The following is a 20,171-nucleotide window of genomic DNA, read 5'->3' on the forward strand; positions in this document are numbered from 1 at the left end:
CTGCCGTCATATAGTTGGAATATTGCAGAGTGCGGCGTTAAACAACGAACAAACAAACAAATAAGAATATTTAATATGATAAATAACCACCTTAACAGACAACTTTCCAGCTGTGACGTGGCTGTTGAGAGTCGATGCTCCTTCTATCAACCTTCGGTTTGCGCATCTGATCCAAGGGACCCGTTAAATTCTGCCACCTTAGACATTATCAAAGTTTTATAAAACTTTTAATCATTAAAAAAAGCGCATTAACGATGTGAATGACCAAATAATACGGAAGCCTTTCAGGGCCATTTGTTAGTTTTTTTAGGTTTTTTTAGTTTTTTGCTTGAAATTTCAAGATACTAACTTTGAAGTTTCAAGTTGTCATGTTGAAATTTAAAGATAATAAGTTGAAATTTAAAGATACATACAAAGTTGAAATTTTAATATAATCATCTTGAAATTTCAGGATAATATCTTGAAATTTCAATTTAATAGCTTGAAAGTTTAAGATAGTATCGAAAAAAATTAAAAAACAAATGGCCCTAAAATATCAAGATAGTATCGGAAAAAAAAATGGCCCTTGAATAAGGCTGACTCCATCAACATAAAACAGTCACGACGTTCTTCAACGACATCAACAACATATTACTGAGGATGGCTTGTTTTAGACCGCCCGTATCTTAATGCGTACAGCCTTTCGTATTTTTCAAGTTCAAATTTCTGAGCAACATAGTCGCATGTTGTATATTTCACGTCTGAAAGCAAACTGTCGTTTACGTCTTCAGCAATATAGGTGGTTGGTTTCAAACACGATAGGTTAAAAGCTTATATCTACATGTGTCAATGGATTGTATATCCCAGGCGACCAGACCAGGATTTATTATCGTGATAACACGGACGGATCAAGTTTAATGCGCCTTAAAAAGGTTACCGAAAACGAATCGAGTTTATCATGATTATCAAAGGTTAAACCGCGAAACGCTTTCAGGACGACAAGCGAATTATATAAATGTTCCGGTCAACAAACACATTTTCTAAATTTAGGAAGCAACACAAAAGAAACATAATATCTGTCAAGGTCTGTGGGAAATATGAAAATAATATACGCATAGAAGTTTCATCAATAGTGTAGGTTATGACTAAATATTTATTTTTGTTATATTACAGAAGCATGACATATTCACCATGACAGAAACATGTCAAACATGTCAACTTCAGATCCAAATGCCATTCAGTGTGTCTTTTACAAACGTAATAGTTATTTGGGTAAATCTAAATGTTTTTTACATTTTCAAATAAATAGCACCAGGCCCAACCCAATGGTGAAATAAACATGTGTCATTTATTCAAAGAATACGGCTATAACACCAGAAAAGGATTTGTAGGGGGTTCAATTGGACACACATGGTAAGATACGATTTAAATTTCTTTTGTGTGTGTGCATATTCTGATAGAGATATGTGTCTACACGTTCAATTTTATAACGTATTTTACAACCGTTGGGTGTTATAATATGGCGAAAGTAGGTACTATTTTATTGGCGCTAAGCAGCAATCGTGACGCGACAGTTTGTGTGTATTTATATGTGGATGTCCACTGATGGTGGTTCTTGATCAAAAGACCTTTGATTTCATTTGAACTGAGATAGAATTAAGTTTGATTCTATACATGACACTCTCAACCCCCGGATACACTATCAAAAACTTTGACAAAAAATCTTGGTGAAAGAAAATGCCGATAAAATGTACATATCAAAGTTGGGCTGTTTACTGTCATTAAAGTTTTGGATAGCATTATCTTCCCGAGATTGGAGAGACCGCCTCCGTGGTCTAGTGGTAGAGCGTCCGCCCGGATATTGGAAGGTCCGGAGTTCGATCCCCGGCCGCGTCATACCAAAAGACGTTAAATGATGGTACTTGTTGTTACCCTATCTGGCGCTCGGCATTAATGGGCTAAAACAAAGACTGGTTGGCTCGGAGTCAGTATACTGTGTGTGAGTGGGGTATTCATGTTAAACTGGGGCATGGTATCTCAGTGAGCTAGCACTATAAATCGGCATCATTCCGGACTAGAACGAGCAGCCACACAAACACACACACGTACGTGCACGTCGCAATATAAGTGCAATAATCTTGGACGCGACGTTAAACCCTATTTCACCTCACCTCCCAAAATTGAAGCTGCTGAGGATGAATGTTTTGCTGTTGTCATGTTGAGAAGGAATATTGAATTATGGCCCCAGGATTGACATCAGCTTAGAGCTTACGATGCTCTTCTCCAAGGTTTGGATAGAGAGGATTCAACTATCTGAGCATGAACAGGCAACGTTCAGGTTTTTTCTTGAAACAATGAGGCCGTACATTCTCTTTGTCTAAATTATAAGTGTGTTGATAAATGATACCGGTTTCTTTTCCATCAAAGTCCATCAATTAAAAACTTTGTAACATTTTTTGACGGTATGTTACACTATAAAAACCTTGGTCAAAGCTGGTCAAAATTGACTTTATTATATAAGATTTTGATAGTGTTAAAACGGTAGCGAGAACTAAGATCTGATATTAATGAGATTGAACAAGGGTTTAATTCATAGTTATTCAAATTTCCCCCATGTAAAACATATATTTCTGTGATGTATATACTGACGCCATATTCACTGATAATGTATAAAGAAAATATTTACTGTTGTGTTACAAAACACTATTAACTGTTAAACACGCATAGATTTTGATGGAGAGATTGAGGACAGACATCACGATTTGCACGTGCAGTTTGAAGACGAACTGTCATTATCAGTGTCGGGCACTAACCAGTCGAGATTACAGCGCACTATTTGCACGTGCACTATGTAACATCTGCAAACCTGTACACATTGATCTTGTGTCGGGCGGACGTTTTTCCGTTTAAAAAATATTTTTCTTTACAGCTGTAGTGAAAGTTCTATAGCATAATAATACGTTAGTTTAATAGTACAAGTAGTTCGTGTAAGCAGTTTGTACGTTCAGTCATGCATGGTTATAGAATAGTGCAGAGGTTGGGGTGAGCCGAGTGTTTTTAAATGAATAAGAAAACAGGTGAATATATTTAAAGAGAAAACATGTTTGTATACTTAAAACGTGCTACCTCGCTACACTACGAAAGAGCGAGTGAAGCCATGTTGATGTACGCCGCAGTCAGCTGTACTTTGGTCAGACAAACCAGTGGTCGAGAGCATGAACAACGATAGCGCATAAATGAGGTCACACATATTATCTTTAGTTAGTTCGTCAAAAAACCATTGGTTGCTAAGGACCGATCTTCATCGGTGTTGAAATCTATGAAAGTACGTTTTTCTTTTAAAAAATCCCATAACCCTTGAGCATACTCAGGCGGAGGTGGAGGACTGGTCCGTGTGGGTTGGGTACTTCGGTTTACTGCAAACTGTCAGGTTCAAATTCTCTCCGACGTCTTTTCCGAGATGAACATTTTGGTAATAGACAGAAATGTGCTGAAACCTGGAGGCGAAGTGATAAGTGGAAATGCATGTATGTCAAAGTTGGCAGGTACGCGTTCGGAAAGACGACATCACGCCGAAATCGACTTGATGACAGCTGGGCACTAGCAGACCACCCGCTTGAGGTCGATAGCTCCGTGCTCAGTCCTATCAACAACTGCCATGACTGAGGCTGTCAACCCCTCCTCTCGGTACGCGGGATTCGTGAGTCAATTTAAAGGATATTAAAACTGGGCAGTGATATACACGGGACGCAATTACCATTGTGTTTAGCACGCCGATTCAACATTTTAGAAACAAAAATGGTGTACATGGTGTTTCCTTTTTATATTTTTTTTCAGTAATTAAGCTTAAAATCGCTCCCTTTTCTAAACGTTTTAGAGATTTCTGTTTAGTAGTATTTGGGACTCAAGAGTGTAAACCATTAAACTCGGAGTGAAGAAGTTGTTGGTATTTTCGGGATTCAGGAGAGGAGGGAGTGGCACCCTCATGATACTGATGCCAGTTCGTCGTTTCTGTGCGTGTAGCATCCAATGCGTGGATCAAGTCATCCCCACGGAAAGTTCAACTACGGGTACAACATCTTTCTCTCAACGAAATACGAACGCCGGGTCTTGTAGACCACAATTTAAAACTATTCACGTTTGCATAATAAGGAATGGACTGGTTGATTCGAGTCAAAAGACTTCAGACTCACTATTTGATAAAGCACACATTGTCGTTCTATTCCTGTTGACCAGCTCCCGACGAATGGTACACTTTATTTTATGTACGCTTCAGCTTGTTGCCCCAATGTTGTTCATCTTGTGTCATAAATATTTGAAGTTTCATAAAAATAAAAATAAAAATATAGCTGCAAAGCAGCAATGGCGGGCTCCAAGTTACACTGTGCACAAACGTCCATGTTCGAATCCTTAAAGGGTTTCCTTGTACCAAATCCGTCACATGTAGGCACAACTTGCAGGGTATCGCCGCTACGAAATTGGCGTTTGCTAAGTCTGTTCTAAACCCATGTCCGACATCAAACATGTTCGAATCCTCAAAGGGTTTGTTTGTACCAACTCTGTCAAAAGATAGTCACCGTTTGCAGGACATTAGCGTGTTCCAGGGGTGTCCCAAATTTTAATCAAATATTACCACCAAGTGTTGTTACTTTTTCCATGCACCCAAGAACAGAACATAAGATGCATATGATACACTAACTTCATGTAAACTTGCAATAGTTTCTGTCAACAAGCTAACAAGATAGGATCGTTAAAGTACAATTTCGGTATTTTTTTTTATCAAAATCAAAATCCAATACAACCGCAACTAAAACAGATATCCAAAAACGGCTATTTGAGTTTGCTGTGTTGTGTGTGGAGACAATTCTCAGAAAGTTTGGAAGCATTTCATGCAGTGGACTCGGAGTTGTTTGCGTTTGAAGATAGGTACCCAAAAGACACTGTGAAAACCTTAAATCCAATATGGCTGCCAAACCATGTGACCAATGACCAAAGTCAAAGAACAAAAAAATGTCAAGCAGCTCAAGCAGCAGATACAGGCAAGTTTTCAAAGTAATCGGATAAGCGATTGCGGAGCAATAGGGCGAAATACATCTTAAAAAGTCTTGTTTTTTAGTTATCTTCCCTTGGCCTTTGGGCCTACGACCTTGGAATTTGTGTGGTATCTGGTATGTAAGTATCTGGGTACACATACAAAATTTGAATGGAATCGAGACAGTGGTTATTATGCTAGCTCTGGTACAAAAATCGGCGGAATAATAACAATATTAAATCGAACGATAGCACTGGGACTCTTCAGCTTTTCGGCTTGGTGACTCTGAACCAGACTGTAACTTCTTTGGCAGTTGAGCTCCAGTCAAATGGATGAGCGTTCTGCGTTCGTCCGGGCCCCGGGTTCCTGTCGCATTGCTGAGATAAAGTGCTAAACTTGTTTCCGACCTCGTTCATATTCGAATCCTCAAAGGGTTTACCTGTACCAACGCCGTCAAATGTAAGGAACCTCTTGTGAGACATCACCACTACTACACTAACATGTGCCTGGGTGTCCCATGATGTTTAAACCAATTTCCAACTTCGACCATGTTCGAATCCTCAAATGGTTTGCTTGTACCAACGCCATCAAATGTAATGAACCGATTGTGAGACATCAACACACGTGTCCCAGTGTGTTCTTAACCCATGTTTGACTTCGACCATGTTTGAATCCCCAAATGGTTTGGTTGTACCAACGCCGTTAAATGTAATAAACCGCTTGTGAGACATCATGACATGTGTCCCAGTGTATTCTGAACCCATGTTTGACTTCGACCATGTTCGAATCCGTACATGGTCTGTTTGTACCAACTCCCTCATAAGATAGCCACCGTTTGCAGGACATTGCCGCTACCAAATTGGAGTGTGCCACAGTTTCCCAGAGTGGACTAAATGCCGAACTCCATATTCTAATCCGCAAATGGTTTGCTTTTATAAACGCTGTCAAAAATAAGGTACCGTAGCAATTGGCAATTGAGAAATGAAGAATCAAGCATAGTTGCCTCTTGAGACAAGCATCGGTTGAAAAAGGCCAATTCTAACTCTGGTCGTCAAGGGTAGTACACATAATATTGAACAAGGCTGTAGAGAACGCTAGGGTATCTGCAAAGCCATTGAGTGGGGGTTTATAGTAGATTTATGAGGCGCTTCCTTCAGTATTTGTACTTGGGTGAAAAAAATTATCAAAATCAAAATCCAAAATGGCCACAACTAAAACAGATATCGAAAAACGGCTATGCTAGTTTGTTGTGTTCTGTATGGAGACCATTCTCAGAAAGTTTGAAATCATTTCATGCAGTGGATTCAGAGGAGATACGATTTGAAGACAGGTACCCAAAAACCCCTGTCAAAACCTTGAATCCAATATGGCTGCCACACCACGTGACCAATGACCAAAGTCAAAGAACATGAAATGTCTAGCACCTAAATCAACAGACACATGCAGCAAAGTTTGAAAGTAATCGGACAAGCGGTTGTGGAGCAATAGGGCAAAATATACATTCCAAAACTTTAGTTATCTGCCCTTGGCCTTTGGGCCTACGTCCTTGGATTTTGTGGTATCTAGAACTCAACTGTTTTCATACACATACAAAATTTGAACGGAATCAAGGCAGTGGGTATTTTGCTAGCGCTGGTACAAAAATCGGCGGTATAATTATAATATTAAATCGAACGATAACACTAGACTCTTTAACAGGCTTTAACATCTTTGTCAATTGATCTACAGTCAAACGGATTAGCGTTTTGAGTTCGCAAGAACCCCGAGTTTCTTTCGAATTGCTTGCATAAAGTGCTAAACCTGTTTCCGACCTCTTCCATGGTCGAATCTCAAAATGGTTTGTTTGTACCAACGCAGTCAAAAGTCATTGACATGTCCCAGAACGCCCCGGGTTGTTCTAAACCCATGTTCAAATCGGCGTATGGTTTGCTGGTACCAACGCTGTCAAACGTAAGGAACTGCTTCCGAGACATCACAGCATGTGTTCCAGTGTTTTTTTTTACCCATGTTTGACTTCGACCATGTTCGAATCCTCGAATAGTTTGCATGTACCAGCTCCGTCAAAAGATCGTCACCGTTTGCAGGACATTACCGCTACGAACGAAATTGGCATGTGCCAGAGTGAACCCGAATGATCTAAACCCATTTCTGACCTAAACCATGTTCGAATCTTCAAATGGTTTGCTTTTAACAATGTCGTCAAAGGTAAGGTACGGTAGCATTTGGCAGTTGGGAAATGAAGTACCAAGACAGGGAGCCTGACCACCCGATCCCCATAATCGCCTCTTAAGACAAGCATAGTCACCTCTGAAAACAAGCATTGGTTGCTGAAGACCAATTCTAACCCTGATCTTCAAGGGTAGAATACTTATTGCAGAAGACATATGCGACCTGACTGGCCATTGCTGTTGAGTCTCCTCAAAGCCAGTGAACGGGGGTAAATCGTAGATTTTATGAGACCTTCATTCAGTATTTATATGTTTTGCCTAAAATCAAATATTACCACCAAGCGGTGGTACTTTCACCATGCAAACCAAGGACAAAAATGAGGTACATACGGTACACTTACTTCATGTAAACTTTCAATAGTTTCTGTGAAGAACCTTACAAGATATCATCTTTTAAATAAAAATTTATGAGAGAAAAATGATCAAAATCAAAATCCAATATGGCCGCAGCTAAAAAAGATAACCAAAATCGGCTATCAGGATTCGATGTGTTATGTATGGAGATAATTCTCAGAAAGTTTGAAAGCATTTCATTCAGTGGATTCAGAGGAGATAAGTTTTTAAGACAGGTACCCAAAAGACACTGTGAAAACCTTAAATTCAATTTTGCTGCCAAACCAGGTGACCAATGACCACAGTCAAAGAATATGAAATGTCAAGCACCTAAAGCAGCAGCCACATGCAAAGTTTGAAAGTAATAGGCCAAGCGGTTGCGAAGCAATAGGGCAAAATGTTGCTTCCAAAATTACTTGTTTTTCAGTTATCTGACCTTTGTGGTTGGGCCTGCGGCCTTCGGAATGTCTACATACACATACAAAATTTGAACGCAATCGAGCTACTGGTTACTTTGCTAGCCCTGATACAAAAATCGGCGGAATAATAATAATAATAATTATAATAAATAATAATAAATCGGCCGATTACAATAGGGCTTCCAGCCTTTCGGCTTGGAGCCCTAATAAATAATAAATCGGCCGATTACAAATGGCTTCCAGCCTTTCGGCTTGGAGCCCTAATAATAATAAATCGAACGATTACAATAGGGCTCTACAGCCTTTCGGCTTGGAGCCCTAATAATAATAAGCTTCAGTTTAACATGGATATCCCTCTCAGACATGGTATACTGAGCCGATCAGTTCTGATGCTATACCCTTAATGCCGAGCACCAGGCATTAGTACAAGTACAAATATTCAAAAGTATTTGGAATGACGCAGTCAGCGGATCGAACCACGCTGACGCTCTATCTACTATGCCACGGAGGCGGGTAACAATAATTGTAAATCTTATGAAAGTGTAGACGCTTACTAGTTTACACTTGGAGTAAGACGTCTTTAAATCTGAATTATATATAGTTTTCATAATGAAATCAGCCTTATCGTCATGGTGAGTCAAAATTATAATAGCGGGGCTATAAGTCAACTTAACCTATCTTTGTATTACTGTGTAAGCTACTAGACATTAATGCCTGGCACATACTGTGATCCAGCAGGAATAGTATACTGTAGAATGTGCCAGGAGCACATGAAACCTATGTGGGAATACTGCTTCTGGCACATTCTACAGTGTACTGTTTACAGCAATTATCTTATCATCATTTGAACTATCATAACTGAAAAGGAATTCAAAGCATATTAAGTTCAACTCAGTGTTCCGCAATGCTGCAAGTGATCCTATTCATACTAGTCTTATTTTTTATACATGTAAAATAAATCCAGTTGAGAAGACCATTTCAACATTTGGTCGAACTCCCAATTAAGCACTGTTCAATGACGTTAATTTCCAGAGGCCGAAAATACTCAAACTTCAAGCCCGGATGTAGTTGTCCAAACTTCAAGCCCAAATGTAGTTGTCCAAACATCAAGCCCATATGTACTTCTCCAAACATCAAGCCCGGATGTAGTTGTCCAAACATCAAGCCTAGATGTAGTTCCCCAAACATCAAGCCCGGATGTAGCTGTTCAAACATTAAGCCCGGATGTAGCTGTCCAAACATCAAGCCCGGATGTAGCTGTCCAAACATCAAGCCCGAATGTACTTGTCCAAACACCAAGCCGGGATGTTGTTGTCGAAACACCAAGCACTGGTTCAGCTGTCGAATCAGCAAGCCTTGATTTAAGTCTCATGACCAGTCCTATTATGTCCGCCTACACATCTGCGTCGATATATCCTTCCCCAACATCATACGACGCCTCATCCACCGTCCTTCCAACAACATCACTTCCTCCACCGTCGTTGACCATGGACGATGTCAGTGTCTACCAAGGAGGCGGGGACGCGGTTCACCTTTGTCATATGGACAGGGACTACACATTCAGCAGTGTGCACTTCCTCAAAAACAACGCTCTCCTGGGTCAGTCTCCAGACATCAGCGAGGACAGGACTGAGTTCACGTACAGGATAAGTGATCCACGTTGCACTGACTCTGGGGAATATGAATGTCGTGTAGTGGGCGAAGAGGGGAATCTCACAACGGCGGCTAATTTAACAGTTCTTGGCAAGTAGTCAAAACTTCTCAGTTTTACCTCAATTACAGCTGTATGCAATAAATATATATTGGATATTAAGGAAGATGCCACTAAAACTCGATATATGTAACACCGGTTATTATAGAATTCTATTGTATGTACACACTTGTTAAGTTGTTAGTGGCTCAATGTACAACTTACGGATTCTTTTATAAAAGTTCATTCAGGGAAGCCGACCTTGACCTTGCCGTTTGAGATCGTTGAGGGCAGATGGAAGGAGACGTCACTGTTTGTGTGCTCCTACAGACAGGGTATCCCTTCAGCTGAGGTGTACTGGAGTGCTACACTGGCCAATGGTACGACACTAGACAGACTGAACTTCATCACACAGGAGTCTGTTGCCGAGAGCCAGACTGACGCGTGTACCCTGGAAGCAACCTCCCAGTTTTACTATGGCTTCAGCATGGCGTGGAATGCCTCCAGCGTCTGCTGTAACGTCAAAGAAGGAGCAAATGCTAGAACAGCCTGTGGGGATGTTTATGTTATTCCATGTAAGTTGTCGAAAATTAATATTGAACAATTAAACATACTCGAATACATTTTATAGACACTGTATTTCAATATTTATCAGCAACGTTGCAATCATATTCTCAACTGTCAAAACGATTTTTCAGCGGACACGTGCATGAACCAGACTGGAAAGTTTGAGCATCCCTACACTTGTCAACTCTGGATTGAATGTGTCTCTGATGTTGTGTACATCGGGAGATGCCCGAAGGGCCATTGCATTGATCTGCAGAACGATTTGTGTGTGTCAGGACCTCGTGATGGTCCAACAGGTATTGAAGTCTTGACAACAGAACGTTATGACTCGCGAGTAAACAAAATATGCCCATTATACAAAAAAACAAAAACAACAAAGTACAAAAGGTACAGAAACTCATCTTTTTCAATGATATAAAACTTGAGAGATGAAATATACTAATCTATTTAATATTTATCTTAATAACAATACTGCTTAACACTTTCTTGGGTATACAATGGGGTTTCATTTTTATTTTTCAAATTTTCTGAATGCCACACCAACTTTGGACTGTACCGATGATTATGCTCTTTAATACTGTGCACTGATAGGTAACCCAGTTCTGGAAAATAATGTTGATAAAGTCCAAGGTCATATTTCCATGATATGAATGATTAATAAAATCGTTAGCCACATTATGATTGTGTAACACCCATACAGGTGTATGTTAATGAGTTCCATGTGATGTAAACAGACGCATTCCAATAGGTTATTGTAAAAGCTATACCACATATGTAACCTCACATGATTTCATTGTCAGTATTCCAAACTCCATATCCCTTGTTTCTTGATGTTTGCTGTAATCTGATCATAGTATACGTTTATAATAACGACAGTTCATTCTTGATCAATTATGTTTCTTATTGAAATAAATTCAATAGTAATTATTTGCTACGAGTTCCACTGAAGCAAGAACTTAAACCGCAGTGGAGGAGTGAGCGAGTTGCGTTTAACGTCGTTTTGAACAGTATTCCAGTTATATCCTCGGTGGAGGAGGGAGACCTGCGCAATATAGAAGATTACATAGGAGGGTGGACAAAACTGACTTGGGGGGTTAGGGCGAGAAAGGAGAGGAAGGGGGTTCCATGTGGTTGGTGTCCATCAGGCGTCCTGTGAAATGAAGTACCTTGAGTTTGATGTGTTATGTATGGAGACCATTCTCAGAAAGTTTGAAATCATTTCATGCAGTGGATTCAGAGGAGATAGTATTTGAAGACAGGTACCCAAAAGACACTGTGAAAATTTTCAATCCAAAATGGCTGCCAAACCAGGATACCAATGACCAAAGTCAAAGAATATGAAATGTCTGGCACCTAAAGCAGCACACACATGCAAAGTTTGAAAGTAATCGGACAAGCGGTTGTGGGGCAGTAGGGCAAAATATACATTCCAAAACTTTAGTTATCTGCCCCTGGTCCTTGGGACTACGTCCTTTGAATTTTTGTGGTATCTAGAACTCAACTGTTTTCATACACATACAAAATTTGAACGGAATCAAGGCAGTGGGTATTTTGCTAGCGCTGGTACAAAAATCGGCGGAATGATAATAATATTAAATCGAACGATAACACTTCTGTTCTTCAGCCTTTCGGCTTGGTGACTCTTTAACAGGCTGTAACATCGTTGTCAATTGATCTACAGTCAAACGGATTAGCGTTTTGAGTTCGCCAGGACATGTCCCAGAACGCCCCGGGTTGTTCTAAACCCATGTTCAAATCGGCGTATGGTTTGCTGGTACCAACGCTGTCAAACGTAAGGAACTGCTTCCGAGACATCACAGCATGTGTTCCAGTGTGTTCTTGACCCATGTTTGACTTCGACCATGTTCGAATCCTCAGATAGTTTGCATGTACCAACTCCGTCAAATATCGTCACCGTTTGCAGGACATTACCGCTACGAAATTGGCATGTGCCAGAGTGAACCCGAATGATCTAAACCCATTTCTGACCTAAACCATGTTCGAATCTTCAAATGGTTTGCTTTTAACAATGTCGTCAAAGGTAAGGTACGGTAGCATTTGGCAGTTGGGAAATGAAGTACCAAGACAGGGAGCCTGACCACCCGATCCCCATAATCGCCTCTTAAGACAAGCATAGTCACCTCTGAAAACAAGCATTGGTTGCTGAAGACCAATTCTAACCCTGATCTTCAAGGGTAGAATACTTATTGCAGAAGACATATGCGACCTGACTGGCCATTGCTGTTGAGTCTCCTCAAAGCCAGTGAACGGGGGTAAATCGTAGATTTTATGAGACCTTCATTCAGTATTTATATGTTTTGCCTAAAATCAAATATTACCACCAAGCGGTGGTACTTTCACCATGCAAACCAAGGACAAAAATGAGGTACATACGGTACACTTACTTCATGTAAACTTTCAATAGTTTCTGTGAAGAACCTTACAAGATATCATCTTTTAAATAAAAATGTATGAGAGAAAAATGATCAAAATCAAAATCCAATATGGCCGCAGCTAAAAAAGATATCAAAAATCGGCTATCAGGATTCGATGTGTTATGTATGGAGATAATTCTCAGAAAGTTTGAAAGCATTTCATTCAGTGGATTCAGAGGAGATAAGTTTTTAAGACAGGTACCCAAAAGACACTGTGAAAACCTTAAATTCAAGTTTGCTGCCAAACCAGGTGACCAATGACCAAAGTCAAAGAATATGAAATGTCACGCACCTAAAGCAGCAACCACATGCAAAGTTTGAAAGTAATAGGCCGTGTGTGCTAAGTCTGTTCTAAACCCATGTCCGACATCAAACATGTTCGAATCTTCAAAGGGTTTGTTTGTACCAACTCTGTCAAAAGATAGTCACCGTTTGCAGGACATTGGCGTGTTCCAGGGGTGTCCCAAATTTTAATCAAATATTACCACCAAGTTTTATTACTTTTTCCATGCACCCAAGAACAGAAAATAAGATGCATATGATACACTGACTTCATGTAAACTTGCAATAGTTTCTGTGCCTGGGTGTCCCATGATGTTTAAACCAATTTCCAACTTCGACCATGTTCGAATCCTCAAATGGTTTGCTTGTACCAACGCCATCAAATGTAATGAACCGCTTGTGAGACATCACCACACATGTCCCAGTATGTTCTTAACCCATGTTTGACTTCGACCATGTTTGAATCCCCAAATGGTTTGGTTGTACCAACGCCGTTGAATGTAATAAACCGCTTGTGAGACATCATGACATGTGTCCCAGTGTATTCTTAACCCATGTTTGACTTCGACCATGTTCGAATCCGTACATGGTCTGTTTGTACCAACTCCCTCATAAGATAGCCACCGTTTGCAGGACATTGCCGCTACCAAATTGGAGTGTGCCACAGTTTCCCAGAGTGGACTAAATGCCGACCTCCATATTTCTAATCCGCAAATGGTTTGCAAATGGTTTGCTTTTATAAACGCTGTCAAAAATAAGGTACCGTAGCAATTGGCAATTGAGAAATGAAGAATCAAGTCAGCGAGTCTGACCACCCGATCTGATTAGTCGCCTCCTGTGACAAGCATAGTTGCCTCTTGAGACAAGCATCGGTTGAAAAAGGCCAATTCTAAATCTGGTCGTCAAGGGTAGTACACATAATATTGAACAAGGCTGTGGAGAACGCTAGGGTATCTGCAAAGCCAGTGAATGGGGGTTTATAGTAGATTTATGAGGCGCTTCCTTCAGTATTTGTACTTGGGTGAAAGAAATTATCAAAATCAAAATCCAAAATGGCCACAACTAAAACAGATATCGAAAAACGGCTATGCTAGTTTGTTGTGTTCTGTATGGAGACCATTCTCAGAAAGTTTGAAATCATTTCATGCAGTGGATTCAGAGGAGATACGATTTGAAGACAGGTACCCAAAAACCCTGTCAAAACCTTGAATCCAATATGGCTGCCACAACACGTGACCAATGAACAAAGTCAAAGGACAACAAATGTCTAGCATCCTAAGCAGCAGATACATGCAAAGTTTGAAAGTAATCGGACAAGCGGTTGTGGAGCAATAGGGCAAAATATACCTTCAAAAATTAATTGTTTTTTGGTTATCTGCCCTTTGTCGTTGGGCCTACGGCCTTGGGATTTTTGTGAAAACTAGAACTCTACTGTCTACAAACACATACAAAATTTGAACGCAATCGAGACACTGGTTACTTTGCTAGCTCTGGTAAAAAAATCGGCGGAATAATAATAATAATAAATATAGTTGCAAGCAACGATGCGGGCTCCAAGCGATATCAAATATAAGTGCTGATGCTTGTTTACATTCATGGTAGTGCATATCACAATATCTCACTTTGGTTATACAGAGAACTAAACCAATGAAAATGAGTTTTTAATGGCTCAAGGTGATTACTTTTAAGACAATTATCCCAGCTGACTCATAAGTCACTTCAGGTGTCGGGAAGGATATATGCACTACTGTTCACTCTTATACATTTCATCTATCCTGAGTGCCCATTGAAGCAATTAGTATTTAGGTGGTTATGGATCATGTGTTCACAGTTTGTATTAACCGAGAAAGGCGATGGGGTCAAACGCAACCAAAAGACCTGATGAACAATGCAGTTTACTGAATGCATTGACTGGTACAAGTAGGTCAATCACCGCGATATAGCGCTACTGCTGTCTGGCTATAATGTTACAGTGGCTGGCTGGCCCTTACCATGAAAAACACCTTGTCAGTGCCGGCTGAAGCAGGGTTTGGGTGCTTATACACAATATGTTTGAAGTTCATTTGTCCATGGGGCTATACCATCGATGCAAGACCCTGATTCACTACCGAGAATACCACCTTCGGACATAGCCACATCAGCATGTTGACATGTTGTACGCACATGTTTTCTATAGATAAGTAAGTATGTCTCTCTGCCGCTAGTGAAATCGGTAAACCATAGAGAATAACACAGTTGCAGTTCACCAGGGAATAGGACACAGAATCCCAGAACAGACGTCACGTTGTCCCGTATTATGCAAAGAAATAGATATGCCTTTTGGAGACGATAGCATTTTCAAACAACAAACAGGGTTTGTTTGTAAATTTATACTGCTGCTTCTTTCAGTGTCTTCAATGAGCCAGTTGGAAACGTCATAAATTCGCTTTGTCTCTCAGATCACAGTTTGGTATATGTATTATTCGGATGAGTAAATACTAAAAAGTGCCTAGTCTGACAGTTATTGGATGATCTGCTGAGGTACAATAGGTTCAAGTATGTTGTTATAGATGAATCCTGTTTAATGTTTCTTTCCGTAGCATTCAATTTTATGCCGCTACAATTAAACATGGCTATGGGCAAGCCCAGTGTACATACACACACGAAATTTGGTCGAAATCGGACCAGTAGTAGCTGAGCTATAATCCGAAAACCATACCATAGAACACAGTTGCAGTTCACCAGGAAACAGGGCACAACATCACATCACAGAATCACCGGGTCGGTACTAATTCAAGAAAAAAGTATGCCTGTTGGAGAAGTCCGTTGAGAGCACGTTCATTAGTGTTCTAAGTAGATTGAAATGCTGTGAAAGGGGCTTATTCAGAAATTTTACTGAAGCTTCTTTCACTGCTTCAAAAATAGATTTCTATAGTCCGTTTCTTTCTGCGTTGTTCACCAGCAGAATGTACACTGTATCTCACTAACACAGACAATATTTCAATATTGAACTGCATAATTTAAATACTAAAGAGTGCCTAGTCTGACATTTGTTGAATGATCTGGTTAGGTACAGGTTAAAGTATGTTGTTATATATGATTACCTTTTCATTTTTCTCTTCTTAGCCTTCAATGCGATTTGGCTACAATTTAGTATGTCATTGGACAAGCCCAGTCTACAAACACACACGAAATGTGGCCGAAATCGGACAGGTAGTTTCGGAGTTACAGGTGTTTAGAGTTTTGCTATATGGCAAGGTCAAAGAGTTCCCCCTTAAAACGCTGTAGTTTCGTTGTCCGTTTAGCTACAGAACGGTTTTTGTGTTCTGAAATGGCCAGGACATGAGGCATAAGAACAAATGCATGACTTTTGACCTGAGTCAAAAGTTTGAAAATAACTTTGAGCCGGAAGTAGGAGTCAATATGGCGGTTATTGAAGACATATCTCAGTATGTTTTCTCGGAAGTTGTTAGTATGGTACTTGGGCACAAAGTATGGAAAGTTTGGAAGCTTTTGAGCTGGTAGTTTTAGCTGAGCAGATTTGGAGAGACAAGTACTGAGAAAAATGGTGAAAAGAAGTGCCAAAACCTTTAAATCCAATATGGCTGCCAAACGGTGCTTTGTAGCTACCATGGTCCTGCAGTACAAAATGATGGGCATCTGATTGCGCTGCCGCATGGCAAATCTGGAAGTCATTAGACAATTAGTTTCGAAGATTATTGCTGCTGAAGTTGAAACTTTGATGAGTTATCTGCCCTTAGCCATTGGGCCTATGGCCTTGGGTTTTTGCTGGTTACTGCGTCACGTTAGTGCCGATGTTGCTATCGATTTTGGTTTTTTTGTAGGTCTGGTACAAAAAACGGCGGAATAATAATAATAATACACAACGATTACAATAGGGCTCTACAGCCTTTCAGGCTTGGAGCCCTAATAATAATAATAATAATAAATAATAAATCGGCCGATTACAATAGGGCTTCCAGCCTTTCGGCTTGGACCCCTAATAATAAATCGGCCGATTACAATAGGGCTTCCAGCCTTTCGGCTTGGAGCCCTAATAATAATAATAAATCGAACAATTACAAGAGGGCTCTACAGCCTTTTGGCTTGGAGCCCTAATTATTTCACTTGTCACGATATACCTGTTACACATATACTGTAATGGCATTATAACATACGTTAGCAGACTGGTAATTATGTAATATGGCACTTTAGGAGCACGGTCAAATGATTACAAGACACGTAAATGTTCCGGGGAAGAATATATACATGTAGGTCTTCAGCAACCCATGCGAGGCGACCAACGAGATCGAGTGGTCAGGCTCGTTGCCTTGGTTGTCATCCATCGTATGCTAAATGCGTTTATCGATGCTCGTGATGACACCTACTGGATTGTCTAGTCCAGCCGTTACAGACCGCCATCATATGCGCCAGCAATGATACCATCCCCACCCCAAGCCCACCCCCACCCCCACCCCCACCCCCACCCCCTCCTCAAAAAGGCGATTGAAATGGGAGTAGTGTGGGCAAGCGGTTTGACTTTGCTCATTCGTCGTCATTTTCTTGCGTCATATCCCGACTATGGGATGAGGTAGTGAACTTCGCTAATTACTATTTTTTATAATTCTTTTAGTAGAATTATTCATTGCATGATAGGTATCGTGCATTTAGCATTATATCTCATAAACGATTAATTTCACTTCCACACCCCATTCCTGGCGGTGCTGATCAGTCACTGGTTTGTCTGGTCCAGACACCTTTAGTTTATGACCGCCGTGATATTGCTGCAATTTTCTAAAGCTTGCTGCAGTAAACACTACTCACTCACTCATTCACTCATTCAAAAACTAATGTTTTATTTCCGGGAAAGATCCAACGGGGCCGAACCCCTTGATATCACAAACTACCACCGAAATCCTCCCAGCAGGCACGTATAGCGTAGACTTTACTGATGTAGTTTTACTGTTATCATAACGATTGCAACACATGCTTCTTGCTCCGGGTATATGAAGCCCCTACGAGGACAATCTGCCTCGAGAATTGGTAAGGCCACTTCTAGTAACAGCCACAGTTCACATGCGTAACCTGGATCAACTATCTTAAAGACAAATAGAAGAACTTTGCTGCAACAAACGTCTTTGACTATGCTTAATGGTGTGGTGCCCATTTTCAGTGGAGTCTGACCAACCGATCCATTCGGGCGCCTCTTAAGACCAGCACTGGGGATCCATTCTCAGACGGAATCTTCAGGGAACCATAAGCAAATTGACTTTGGCAACAAATGTAGATTATATATTATTTAAACAAAAACTGTTAGGATTTCCAATAGACAGGATCCAAGTTCCCCTCTATGTATGGATGATTTACTATTTGAGATCGTTTTTTTCTAAGAGGATATCTGCAAAGAAATTACACGACCCACACAGTTATTTTTTTGCAAACCGTTTTAAGCCAGAGGGTCATAAAGTTGGTGAATATTGTCATCTGTTCCTCATGAGAAGCAAAGAGGGTGCAATTCTGAAAGGAGAAATGGTCAACTTGTAGTGGCCTTACTGGTTTGACGTTGATATTATTGTGTAATGATTCTACTTAATCATCGCATGTTTTCAGTGGCCAACACCCAAGGTCCGAAATGTGAACCCCAAGTGAACGTCTCCATGACCCGCACACAGCAATTATCTGGAGACCCAATCTACTGTGTCAACTCAACTACACCAACATGCAACGACAGCACCTACGACCTCAACTACACCATTGTCTCCAGCAACTTCAACATCATGGAACTTGACGGCCCCTGTCTCATGCTTCTGAAGGCAGAATTTACTCAGTCAAGATATTGTGTAAGTACTCGCGATTGTAAAGTTCTTGGGGAATAATTTTCACATCATGATTGGTTTTGAAAACATTTTATTATTAATTGATTGAATTACCATAGCATTCGTTTTAATTATGATCTATATTGCTAACTAAGGGAACTCTGAGTCTAATTGTAAGGTATGGAGTCATGAAATGAATAAGATATCATTACCAGGAACCTTTGCATTTGAAAATTCAAGACAACTCTATCAGTCTTTTTATACGCTACAGTCGACAATATTCTCGCTGTATCATTTCAGCCTGTAAAGGGAAAAAGTGGTTGTGCATAAACAATGGTCCACGCCCTGTTCCCATGACAGGGTCACTCTCAGTGCCTTAAACATATCCTAAGGCCCTGTTCTGCCCCTGACATATGTGTTCCTTATTGTGAATTGTGATCTAATGAGTCGGCCTTACATTGGCTTACAAAGTTGAAGGGCGAATAAAACTGAATAAAGGCTGTTGTCGTTATCTTACTCTTTATTTCTTACTTATATGAACTAATCTGTCATGTATATTCCAGATTACAATTTTTGCAACACAAATCATTGCGAAGAACCCCCTTCATGACGACTTTGAGATATGTGTGACATTCAACGAAGCTCCAGTGTTTGGGAGTGACCTGATTCCAAATATCATAATAGTCCCTCTCCTCACCCAACCAAAGACGATTGACATACCAGTCGACACCAGCCCTGATGGCATTTTAGCAATTCAATTATCAGGCAAGTTTTGAATATCAGTTAATGAAATATGGCTTCAATTAACATGAATAAAACATGCCATTTGATGTACTGGGTAGTTACTGGACCTCACTTGATTATGTTTGGGATGAAGTGCAAATGTACATCTGAAGATCGGCTCGACTCAGTCTTAAGTTCGGAAGTAATTTAAAATCAATTGATATGTGTATGTTTTTTCGCAACATGGGTGTTCCAAATTTATGACAATCCTCAATTTCAGGAACTACCAGATATTATTTTGCGTGATTTAGAAATGTTTTGTGTTCATAAGCATATGGTTTCTGCATTGACAGTTTTTGTTATAGAAAACAACTATTTACAGAACGAATTAAAGTCCTTCATAACGCCATGCAATTTTCCTTTAACATTATCTACCAAAGTAGCATGCAGGTGAACAGGCACATGGCCTAATGTACAGTCTTAGCGAATCCGATTTAAGTCGTTTAACACTGTTAAATTGGTAACCTCTCAAAATTAGCCACTTCAATACATTTGCAGCTTCAAGTCGTAAACATGCATAGTGTTGAAACGAAAAATCGATTACTGTGATGTCATCTGACAACTTTCACAGCAAATTCTAAAAGGTTTGGTCATTTGTTAAATTATGCTCATTCTGGGCCCAAATAAG

At 40.2% G+C, this 20,171-nt stretch overlaps 2 protein-coding genes across 2 annotated transcripts in view; both read left to right on the top strand.

Annotated features, from left to right (window-relative positions):
• Positions 1 to 20,171, top strand: part of LOC139475937 (uncharacterized) — a 133,226-nt gene that overhangs the window by 38,768 nt on the left and 74,287 nt on the right. Inside the window, exons 3-4 of the mRNA XM_071259152.1 lie at positions 18,555 to 18,784; positions 19,324 to 19,525. Of these exons, the coding sequence (XP_071115253.1) occupies positions 18,555 to 18,784; positions 19,324 to 19,525 (432 nt within the window). The remainder of the gene's footprint in view (positions 1 to 18,554; positions 18,785 to 19,323; positions 19,526 to 20,171) is intronic.
• Positions 9,064 to 12,219, top strand: LOC139474011 (uncharacterized). Its single transcript, XM_071256869.1, has 4 exons — positions 9,064 to 9,734; positions 9,924 to 10,256; positions 10,380 to 10,544; positions 12,173 to 12,219. Exons 1-4 carry the CDS (start codon positions 9,362 to 9,364, stop codon positions 12,217 to 12,219), a joined length of 918 nt encoding a protein of 305 aa, XP_071112970.1. The 5' UTR covers positions 9,064 to 9,361.

Source organism: Haliotis cracherodii, unplaced genomic scaffold (assembly GCF_022045235.1).
Source record: "Haliotis cracherodii isolate W230 unplaced genomic scaffold, xgHalCrac1.p SCAF_3, whole genome shotgun sequence".
In the NCBI taxonomy this organism is placed as follows: Eukaryota; Metazoa; Mollusca; class Gastropoda; order Lepetellida; family Haliotidae; genus Haliotis; species Haliotis cracherodii.